We start from the raw sequence: 12,286 nt of genomic DNA, 5'->3' as shown, positions 1-12,286 counted from the left end.
AGTTTAGGTTACGAGAAGTGAAAATTAAAATAAAAATTGAATAATTGAATAACAGAAAATTAAAAGTTCATTTTCAAGTTACGCAGTAGTAGACCAAGTTCAGAATCTCATGTCATGGGATCTCCCAATTGCGCTTTTACCAAATCTTGATAGAATCTTGAAGTATTAATGGTCATACTTGTAAGACTTTTGGAAGTTTCCCAATAATAAATAATAGTACTTTTGTAACAGCGCACCTGGAAAATCACATTTTATGAGATTCTGAACTTACTCTACCTTCTTCTATAGCTGATGAAAACAAAATGTATACAAACAAGTTTCAAAGTATTTATTCAACAATTAATTGTCATTAAGAAAAAACTGATACTAAAATAAACATTGATTTAAAACTAAACATTCAAATTTTTGTGGCTTCTACCAAACCTCCATTAAGTTCAATACATTTATCGTATCTCTTCCGAATATTGTTTACACTATTTCTTATTTGTTGAACTGTAATTTCGGCACAAGCTTGTCGTATCCTTTGCATCAGTTCAGCTCGATTCGTTGGTCTTGTTCTGTATACTTTTTGTGTCAGAATACCCCACAGAAAAAAGTCTAATATTGTTAGATCAGGCGATCTAGGTGGCCATTCAATTAAGTCACTACCTCGTCCTATCCAATGATTTGGAAACTGGTTATTTAGCCACTCTTTAACAATCCTCGAATTGTGCACGGAACAGCCGTCGAGCTGAAAATATAAATTTACTTGTTCCGCAAGAGGCATTTCATCTATTTCGTCCGATAATTGGTTATTTAGAAATTCCAAAAAATTTTGCCCGTTTATGTTTCCATCAAAAAAATATGGACCTATTATTCTATTTTGTACTATACCACACCAAACGTTAACTTTTTCGGAATATTGACTTTTACAATTTATGATCCAGTGCGGATTTTCCGTAGCCCAATACTGAGCATTTTGCGATGAAACTACCCCATTGGTGCTGAAAGAAGCTTCATCACTAAACATTATGCAGTTTAAAAAATTTCTTGTATTCAGGTACTCGTCTTGTGCCCACAAACAAAATTCCATACGTTTCACTTCATCACCTGCCTTTAAAGAGTGAAGAAATTTAGGTTTAAATGCTCTCATTTTGTTTTGTTTAAGACATCGTCGAATAGTCTCTCTCGGTAAGTTTAAATCCAAACTGGCGACTCGTAAACTTCTGTTTGGGTGGTTTCTAAAATAATCTAAAACAGCACCTTCGTTTAAATTTCTTCTTCGGTGATTATTTTTTAAAATATGTTTGCTGACTGCACCGGTTTCTTTAAATGTTTTGTTAATTTTACTGACGGTGCTTCTGTCAATGGGAAGTCGATTTGGATGTCTGTGATTAAATATCCTAGCTGCTTCTCTTTCACTATGATAATTGTCCCCAGAAATTCCCACAATTTCAATTATTTCTTCTAATGATAATTGCAAAGCCATTATTAAATGCACGTAACTAACAACTATTATTTTATTTATGATTAACTGTCAAAATCACAGCCTACTGTTGATTTATTATTAAACCTTTGCATAATGAGTTCAGCTTCCTCAAATTATTGATATCTCCTCTAAAAGATTGTTTTAGCTGAGTTATGAAGAATTTACAGGGAACAATTTTTGTCCTGCTCTCTGTTTTATTATTGAATAAATGATTTCCATGCTTTAAATCAATTTGATTTTAGCGGCTATGCGGAAGAATGTACTAAGTACTGCATAACTTGAAAATGAATTTTTAATTTTCTGTTATTCTAGAATACACTTCTCGTAACCTACACTCAAATGAATGATTTTAAGGGAATATTATCCACAAATCCAGTGGCGTAGTCAGATTTTTATTGCAAAACGCTTGCACCACAAATCTCTCACATTACCATATTTTCAGGAGTTATAACTGTAGAACGCATTGAGCTGTTGACTTCGGATTTTCACTGTACAAATTCACTGGTGTTCTACTTGGTGATGACAGTGTTGTCAGATCTCAAATATGTCTATAATCTGAATAAAAATTACAAACAAATACTTTGTTTCCAAAATTGAAGTTGTAACTTCGTTGTTAACAAATATTTTTTAATGAAAATTTGACAGTTTTGATTTATAACGACTACGAATCCAGTGGTGTAGTCAAATTTGAAAACAAAAATTGCCTAATAAACTTTTGCCGTTTTTGACAAACAAAAAAAACCATAGAGTGCCTTGGAAATGAAACTAAAATTGTGAAAGTTAGTGTCAAGATACAGTTTTTCATGCTTGATATTTCAATAAAAAAAAATTGTATATATATATATATATATATATATATATATATATATATATATATATATATATATATATATAGATCTTGTGTTTACAAGAAAACTATCAAAATCACCACGGAGGCAGCTATAGATCTATTAAGTGAAACCACAAATGTGCGGCTGGCTCCTGCTGGTGGCTCCGTGCATTTGTATTTATTTCTTCTGGTAACCAAGTGTTGCCCATCCTTACACTTGGCTGTACCATACTAATGATGGGCCAAAAGCCCGAAACACGGGTCTATGGTTTGCCACTTCCTTGAGTGCTATGTCCGATTAAAAAACTCCTTTATCTATATCAAGACACTCGATAACCTTCGTATTTTTAAGTATATATATATTTATATATATATATATATATATATATATATATATATATATATATATATATATATATATATATATATATATATATATATATATATATATACCGGGTGTCAACGAATCTATTAGACAAGTCATAATTTCTAGACTTTTAGGAGAATTGAAATGAGATTTGGTATAGTTGAATGGTATGTGGAGAGGAATGTTTTCACATATTTTTCACTTTCCGGTCACTTCCGGTTTCAGCGGAAATGGCTCCGGTTCTGAATTTTTAAATGGAACACCCTGTATATTGTAAAATTTTTGGATTTCTGAGACAATTCTGGATCAGAAACTGACATTTCCGGAAGTTTTTCAGCCTACTTGATTTTTTCAGAGTCACTTTTAAAATTGCATCTAGGTGGCCATGATCGGACGTAAACTAATCTATGGACCTCAGGTGATATCAGAAAATTGCAATAGCGGAGTTTTAATGACTAGTGTGTTGAATATGAATGAGACAAGTTTACAAAATAACATTTTCGTGTCTAACTATTATTTTTCAAATGGCGACCAAATAATAGTTAGACACGAAAATGTTATTTTGTGAACTTGTCTCATTCATATTCAACACACTAGTCACTAAAACTCCGCTATTGCAATTTTCTGATATCACCTGAGGTCCATAGATTAGTTTACGTCCGATCATGGCCACCTAGATGCAATTTTAAAAGTGACTCTGAAAAAATCAAGTAGGCTGAAAAACTTCCGGAAATGTCAGTTTCTGATCCAGAATTGTCTCAGAAATCCAAAAATGTTACAATATACAGGGTGTTCCATTTAAAAATTCAGAACCGGAGCCATTTCCGCTGAAACCGGAAGTGACCGGAAAGTGAAAAATATGTGAAAACTCTCCTCTCCACATACCATTTATCTGTACCAAATCTCGTTTTAATACACCTAATAGTCTAGAAGTTATGACTTGTCTAATAGATTCGTTGACACCCGGTATATATATATATATATATATATATATATATATATATATATATATATATATATATATATATATATACATACATATATATTTCAATAATAAATTCTACAAAAAGGATTTGAAGCTTTATATCTTCTATTAATTATCTGTGAGCGCTTTCGACAGTTGGTAGTACTGTCATCATATATATACATATTTTACATACATTCGTGGGAAAATGCTTATAAGTCATCAAGTGAGTAGCAATTTTTTTCAAGTAAAATTTTTTTCAATCTATACTTGAAGCTTTTCAACGTAGGTGATACGATACGAACTGATACGATTTACTTCTTTATGCTCTCATATAAGAGAATGGAGAGTTTTTTCGAGGAATATCATTACGATTGTCGCAAGTTCAGGTACAGGTCCAATTTTTTCTCTCAGTATTGTATTTTTATCGATATGCAATATAATGAGATCATAAATATAACCCGGAATATCGTGAAGTTTCAACCAATTTGTACCCCAAATCACAATTACATGATCAATAATTGGAAGCGAATCAAATGCCTACCTGGGCCAATTCCTGCTGCAACTTGATAACAGTCTCCTGAGACCTATGATCGAAATTCCTACGCTGGGTTTCCAGCCCGGTTCTGATTTGTTGCAGCTCAGCCCGCAACACATCCCTCTCCTGTTCCATGGTCTTCCAGTCCAGCTGATCTCTTTCTATCCTCTCATGCATTCTCGCCAACTCAGTGGCCATCCTCTCGAACTCAATTTTGGTAGCCTCGTTAGTCTGCAGAGCATTAGCCAAGTGCTGCTGCGATTTCTCTAGCTCCTGAGCAAGTCTTCCAGCTTCCATCTCTGTGGCATCACGAGCTTGAATTGCCTTTTCCAGTTTTTCCTTCAGACGTTCTATTTCCACCCGTTCCTCGTTTCTCACTTTATCAGCTGCCATGGTTTGCCTACGTTCCACTTGGCCGAATTCTGATCTCAGTCTTTCATTGTCTTTTTCCAGTTTTTCTGTATGGATCTTCAGTTTTTCGTATCTGTCTCGAAGTTTCTCGCACTCAATAACTGCTCGTTCAAGTTCGTGGCGTTGCTTTTCTTGACTACCAGATACTTTGGCCACTTCTTGTCTGGCCAAGTCCAGTTGGATTGTTATTTCGTGAACTTTACTCTCCAGCTGTTGATTATCGCCTAGAGTTTTTTGCACATCGTTCCTGAGTCTTTCGATTTCAGCGTTCTTTTCTTTTTCTTGCTCAAAACTGATGTATTTGCCACGAGTGCTTTCAACTAGAGCTAGTTCCTTTCTGGAACGATCTAGATCTCCTAGAGTTTTGTCCAAGCGCTCTCTTAGTCTAAAATGGAAAAGATGATTATTGAAGTTAAAATATAATCTGGATATCACACATGTTTTAATGTTTTAGATTCGCAAGTACAATTTCAGATTGCATTTCAAGCTTTCATTGATTTATTGATAAAAATGATAGCGAACCGCCATATCGGATTTAGAGTCATGTTATTTTCCGAATTATTTTCAGCAAGCCCTTTTAGTTGATACTCATATCATTAGAGTGCATAAGAAATATTTTGCTATCTTGTGTGTTCTGCCATATTGGGCGATCTGCCTTATTGACATATTTATTGATATACTCAGACCTATAATGGACCTACTTTGAATTTTCGCAGAGTGACACCACTCCAGCAGACTCAACAATACATCAGTGGTATGAAAAGTAACTGTGCTGGATCTGACAACATTTCTCTCATTATGTTAAAGTATATTGAAAATTATCTCATCAACCACATCACACACATATTCAATTCCTCTATAGAAACAAATCATTCTGCTTCTGCATGGAAACATGCAATTGTACTCCCTTTGCCAAAATGTGAAAATCCAACTGAATTATCTCATTTGAGGCCAATTAGCAAACTCTCGATCCTATCTAAGGTGTTCGAGCGGATTCTAAAAGATCAAATTGATTCTTTTGTATACAATAATAATTTAATAACAAATGTTCAATCTGGATTTCGTACATTTTATAGCACCACCACCGCTGTTGTCAACATCACCCAAGATTTATTCAAAGCAACTGATGATGATGAAGTAACTGCCATGGTACTCTTGGACTACAGTAAAGCATTCGATACATTAGACCACAATATTCTGTGTGGGAAAATGTCATTTCTCGGATTTAGTGAAGGGACTGTAAATCTATTGAAAAGTTACCTCAGAATTCGGACTCAGTCAGTATGTCTGGATGGAAAGTGTTCTAGTGCTTTACCTGTTGATTATGGAGTACCTCAGGGCTGTATCCTTGGCCCAATTATGTTCTCTCTATATATATCTGACTTACATAAAATACTTGATCATTGCACATTTCATCATTATGCAAATGACACCCAGTTATATTATCGATTTCCTCCAAGTAACTGGCAGGTGGCAATGGAAAAAATTAACAGTGATCTACAAAAGTTACTGGATCTATCTATAGCCCATAACCTGAAATTGAATTCTGAAAAATCTCAGATGATACTTTTTGGCCCGAAACACAAAAGACGGAAATTGAAGGAAGAATTGAAATCTAACTTGGACAAGACGTACAACAAACAATTACAGGAAGCAAGAACTTGGGTTTACGGCTAGATGCTGATCTGAGATTTCACAAACATATAAATTCACTTTGTCGTGGCTCATACAGTATCTTAAGTCAACTTTATCAAAGTAGAGATATTATGAATTCCAAATTGAAATTGAAACTTTGCGAAACCCTCATATTGTCTAAATTATCATATTGCGATATAATCTACGGGCCTGCTCTGATACAAACTGATGTAAATCGCTTACAAAAAATACAAAACAATTGCATTCGTCTTTCTTATGGTGTGTCAGGTTAGTTACCGATTGCTAAAACCTGGCAGTTCCACCTACTCGTCAATACACATAAATTCCTCATTTACAAAAAGCCAAATTATATTTATGAAAGATATAAATCTTTCAAATCACAGAATAATTCGAGGACACGAAACCGTCACACTTTTATTATTCCAAAACACTCGACAGCCTGCTTTTCTCGTAGTTTCATTTACAACTCTATCAAACAATATAATGCTCTGCCTAGTGAATTTAGACACTACTCCATATATAATTTCAAGAAAAAGTTGAAAACATATCTGAATTCTTCTAGATAGATAATAGATTCATGTTATGCCTTGCATATATGGTTTTCCCTTTGTCTCACCTTTGTGTATGTTTCGCTAAATTTTATCTTAGTTAAGCTAAACAGATTTTTAATATTTTATTACTTTGGAATTTATAACTTTCGTTTTTTCTTAGTCTCACAAAGATTCATGAACTACTCACTTACCAATGTATACTAGGTAATTATTTTTATATTTCTATACATATATGGCATCCCAAATCATGTCGTAAAAATATTTCCAGTTTCCTTTTTAAACATGGCAAAATGAGTTGATGTTCCAAAAATTTACAAAAATATATGGTTGGATAAACATACATATTGATCAGGAAAACAAACGAATAACAAAAAGTGACTCAATGAATAAATGGGAAGAAAATGGAATATTTCAGTGGTGGCAAAAAATTCAGTGGAATTTAGGAAAGAAATTATGAAAAAATGGACGATTTTTTTTATTTAAGTAAATGCTTAAAAACTGAAGCGATGGTAATTCAGAATTCTGATACTCAGTATCCTAACAACATATCATTGGAAAGAAGGAAATAGCATTCGTCAAGCTCAAAGAACGGTCAAGTTTAATTCCTAACTAACTTGTCAACTGCAAATTCTGGGCCAAGTAACGAAGAAACGGAGATCTGAGAGGAAGGATGAGAGATACTATTGGAGATAATTTCTTTCGTAGGAGAAGTACACAAAAATTGTATGTGTTTGAAGAAAAATATACCTCAAGGATGAAATAAAAGACTTCAGGTTACTTGAGACAACAGCTTCACCAGAGCACAAAATTATTATACTCCAGTCATTTAAGCTTAAATTAGGTAAGAATCTCGGAATTCCAGATACCCAGCTGTAAGTCTGTGAATACTTGTATATTGACACCCTAAAAGTTGTCTGAAAACCTACATATTGTAGGGTGTACGCAACTATTAAATTTCAAGGTAAAAGGTCACAAAAATCGGTTTTTTGCGCTCTTTTTGTAAATATCTCATTTCCTATGGGTTTTTTGCCGTTTGTATTCATTATCAATATCGTAGAATACAAAATTCTCTACAAATTTTGTTGAAAAAAAATTTTCATAAGGTGAACCGTTTTTGAGATAGAGGGCGGAGAGCGCGCGGTCACAGGATCACTTTAGGTCAACCTTCAATATGAATTGAGTCCGTATCGAACAGCTCTATTTGATAATGATGGCATGAGAAAAACAACAAAATCGTCATTGTATGACAACATGAGCCCAATTGATTTTGTTCTCAATGAAAATAATGTGACGTAAATTATTGATGGCGGATTTCTTCTTCATCATGTTGTATGGAGCAGAGAAGATACTTTTTCTATTATTTTTGATAAATACATGAATTATATTTACAAAGGCATTACAGTTCCAAAATAATTGTTGTATTTGACGGATATTCAGACTACAGTAAAAAAGTAAACGCTATGGAACAGCAGAGAAGAACTGCTGCACTTTCAAAAACGTATGAAGTCTGTTTCGATGAAACAATGGTTGTACCAGTTACTCAAGAAAAATTCATTAATATGTTAATTGGAAAATTACGAGCTGCTAATATTACTACTAAACAAGCAAGATATGATGCGGATGTTCTTATTGTTGAAACTGCAATTGAAGAATCAAAGTCTGAAAAAACTGCAGTTATAATAGGACAAGATATTGATTTACTTGTCATTTTAATTGGGCGTACACTGTCTTACGAACAAGAAATTTTCTTTAAAAAAGTTGGGAAAGGAAATGTAAAAACGGAGATATACTCGGCTAAAAGTTTTGATAATTATCCTCATTCCAAAACACATATTTAATTTCTGCACGCATTAAGTGGCTGTGACACAACTTCTGCGCTTTTTTAAAAAAAAAAAAATTAAAGTTTTTGAGAAACTGACAAATTTGGATGAACTAGCTGCAGCATTTGAGGAAGAAAATTGTTCGGCCCAGAGATTATTAGAGACTGGAACTCAAACCTTATTGGTAGTCTATAATGCTCCGAAATCTGTGAAAAGTCTCGATCATCTTCGTTATATGCATTACGTCAAGTCTGCTAAACTGAATAAACCTGTGCAGCTTTCAAATATTCCACCAACAAGTGCAGCTGCTCATCAACATTTCAAACGTGTATATTATCAAGCTCAAACTTTGTTAGGGCATGATTTGGAACCCCAGGTATGGGGTTGGGCAATGCGAAACGATTTTCTGAAGCCTATCATGACAATTTTACCACCTGCTCCAGAAGATTTGCTAAATACAATTTTCTGCAACTGCAAGAGTGGTTGTGGTTCGCGATGCGGATGCAGGAAAGCGGGCTTGCAATGCTCTTTAATGGCCAATGTAATGGGCAAGCTTGTCTCAATGCTCTACCATATCAGAGCGACATTAATGAGGATGGAACCCGAAATCATGAAAGAACTTGAGACAAATGTCGTTGAAGACGATAATGAAGACCAGTTTGAAATTTAACAGCAGCCGGAAGACGACGATGAAGAGGAAGAAGATGATTAAAATTATAAATTGTAGTTTTTGTACCTTCATTCCATTTTTTTACTTTTAATAAAAATAAATGTATTGAATATTTTTTGATAAAAAGATTAATTCATAATTTATTTGTTTTTTTTTCATCATGTAAGAAGTTATTAATTAGGTTAAAACTCAAATATAATTTCTATATTTTCATTAACAATTCTGCAATTACATGGGCAGGTAAGTGTTGTTGAATAAATTAATACTGAATAAAAAGTGGATAGGTTAGGGAAAAAATTATAAAATATAATATAATAGTTTATAAAAATTGACAAATATTTATAATCATTGATTTATCGATAGTTCATCAACTATATATGGCGCGTTTTCGACCGGAGGCACCGGTTGACCTGAAGTCATCCTGTGACCGCGCGCTCTCCGCCCTTTATTTCGAAAACGGTTCACCGTATGAAAAAATTTTTTGAACAAAATTTGTAAAGAATTTTGTATTCTACAAAATTGATACAAATACAAATGGCAAAAAACTAATAGGAAATGAGATATTTACAAAAAAAGCGCAAGAAACCGATTTTTGTGACCTTTGACCTTGAAATTTAATAGTTGCGTACACCCTACCATATGTAGGTTTACAGACAACTTTTAAGGTGTCAATATACAAGTATTTACAGACTTACAGCTGGGTATCTCGAATTCCGAGGTGAACTTACTATAATGACTGGACTATTATGGCGTTTTGGACAATGACTTCCAAAAAAATAATTCTCGCGGATTGATATAAATGTTCAGTAATACAGAAAAATCATCAGAAAACCTCAGAAAAAGTTTGCACGGGATCAACTGATCAACTGTTAATATATTATAATAGTTTTCTGATTATTCAATAAAATTTTTTAAATTATCTATCATATCTTTCGCTGAATTATTTGTTCTGATTATTCAGTTTCATCAGAAAAGTAACTCGTTTGTCGAAAAGCAAAAGTCCAGAATTCAATGTATGGTCCACACCTCTGACTAATGTCTCTTTTGATAAAGCATCATTGAACACGTACCTATCAATCTCAGCCCGCAATCTCTCATTATCGTCTTTAGACCTTTCCTCCCTGTCATATTTGGAATACCTCTCCCTACCAGAAGAGGGAGTTGACTCTCGCAAAGCATCATACTCAGCAACAATCTTTCTGAACTCGTTCTGAAGCTTATCGTGCTTGTCACGAGCTTTTTCCACCTCTACTTGCAGTCTGGCGCTTTCCTCTTGGCTCTTCTCGTAGCTTGCTTGGACTTTAGCGAGCTGGCCGTGAGTTCTCTCGACTTCGTATTGCAATCTTTCGTTGTCGGAAAGCAGTTTTTCTTTTTCGCTTTGAACTCTTCGAATTTCTATTTGAGCTTTTTCGTAACGGTCTCGGACCATCTCCATGTCGATGCCTAGGCGTTCAATTTCTTCTTTTGATTTCTCTTCAAGCTCCTTGGATCTGAAAGATTTATACTTTGAAAGATTCATGTGATAATATAATGCAAGCTTTGTTATCATCACATGTAAAAGACCAAAATCTCAAAAAGAAATTAGACTAGAAAAGTGAATTCTGAGATTTAACTGGATTCAAATCAACAGAAATAGTAGTGAAAGTGACAAATCAATTGAATGAATGAAGTATATGAGGAATACAATAGTGTTAGCTCAAAGTGAATAAATGGAAAAAGAAAGGATATTGATATTCATTTAAACTTTAGAAACTGTGACATATCTCTTGAAAATAATGATGAAATAATGGAAATGTTTATTAACTGAAAACCAGAGAGACAAAAAACAAGGTGAGGATCAAGATCTAAAGAACAGGAAGTCAAAAATCCTGATGAGAGCATGAATGAATCCCTTGATCCATTTATACTTTTCAGTAGAGAACAGAGAAATACGAAAACAAATGATTAGAATATCAAAAGGAAAAAAACTGGCCTGACCTGAAGATAGAGGCCTAGGAAACTGTAACAGAGGGTCTACTCCACTGAAACTGTTAAGTAACATACTTGATGCATATCTTGAAATCAACATACTGTTCTGAAAAAATGATCGATCAATCAAGTAATTAGTTGAATATTTGAAAGAAAATAACTTTTGCCTGATTTCTACTGTTATTTTGTTTAGTCTATATTCATTATGAATTCCTACAAGATAGATTGTTCATTGATTGGACAAAGAAGTAATATGTTCAGTAGAATGGATAACTATCTTATATGACTTCTTTTATTCTATTCATTGCTGACTGGATACGAAAGAAATGTCTCTTCTTAATTTTTGACATCAACTTCCAGTCCTCCTCTGAAAAATCTCACCTCAGCACATCAAAAATGGATAATTGAAGATCCAAACAATCAGGATTCTAGGATACACATTTTAATCACATAAAAGTATATTTTTTCATAGTGGTTATTTGAAAATAGGTACCTTCCAAGTTGCATTGCAACTCTATCGTACATTTCCTGGATCCTCGTCAACTCTTCTTGAAGTTTTCGTTGATCTTCACGGAGTTTTGTTGACAGAAGTTGTTGCTTCTCTACTTCCAGTTCAAATCTCTCCTTATCAGCTATTACAGTGTCCAGTTTATTCTGAAGCCTATAGACATCACTTTGTGATCTGAAACAAACATGTACAGCTTTTTATCAATATGTATACTCCTTCGGTATTTTTCTGATGTAGATAAATAATCCAGAGTTACCAACTAAAAGTATTCGCTACAAATTTTCTGACTAGTTTGATTTTGTGTCCAAGGAATAAACGTTTTGATGAAACAATAAAGCAAATTGCCCAAAGCTATAAATCTTTTTTGATTTTAATCATGAAAAATAATCATTTATATCAAATTCAGAAGAAAATTTGATGTTGTTGCCATTTGTTATTTTTTTAGAGAACACTCATGTACTCTCTGAGAGAGATAGATTTGTATTACATCTGAAATGCAAATACCTTTTGGGAATGAAGTAGTATTATTTATAGAT

The 12,286-nt window shown here is 33.6% G+C and overlaps 1 protein-coding gene across 1 annotated transcript in view; it reads right to left on the bottom strand.

The window, feature by feature from the left end:
* The window catches only part of brp (ELKS/RAB6-interacting/CAST family member bruchpilot), a 182,703-nt gene that overhangs the window by 16,447 nt on the left and 153,970 nt on the right, over nucleotides 1-12,286 (bottom strand). The window contains 3 exon segments of the mRNA XM_074180862.1: nucleotides 4,173-4,962; nucleotides 10,345-10,764; nucleotides 11,736-11,924. Coding sequence (XP_074036963.1) covers nucleotides 4,173-4,962; nucleotides 10,345-10,764; nucleotides 11,736-11,924 — 1,399 coding nt within the window.

Source organism: Leptinotarsa decemlineata, unplaced genomic scaffold, assembly GCF_025532065.1.
Source record: "Leptinotarsa decemlineata unplaced genomic scaffold, Ldec_3_MD MMD2_tig00026307_RagTag_RagTag, whole genome shotgun sequence".
NCBI lineage: Eukaryota > Metazoa > Arthropoda > Insecta > Coleoptera > Chrysomelidae > Leptinotarsa > Leptinotarsa decemlineata.
This window is presented reverse-complemented; position numbering and strand designations above follow the sequence as displayed.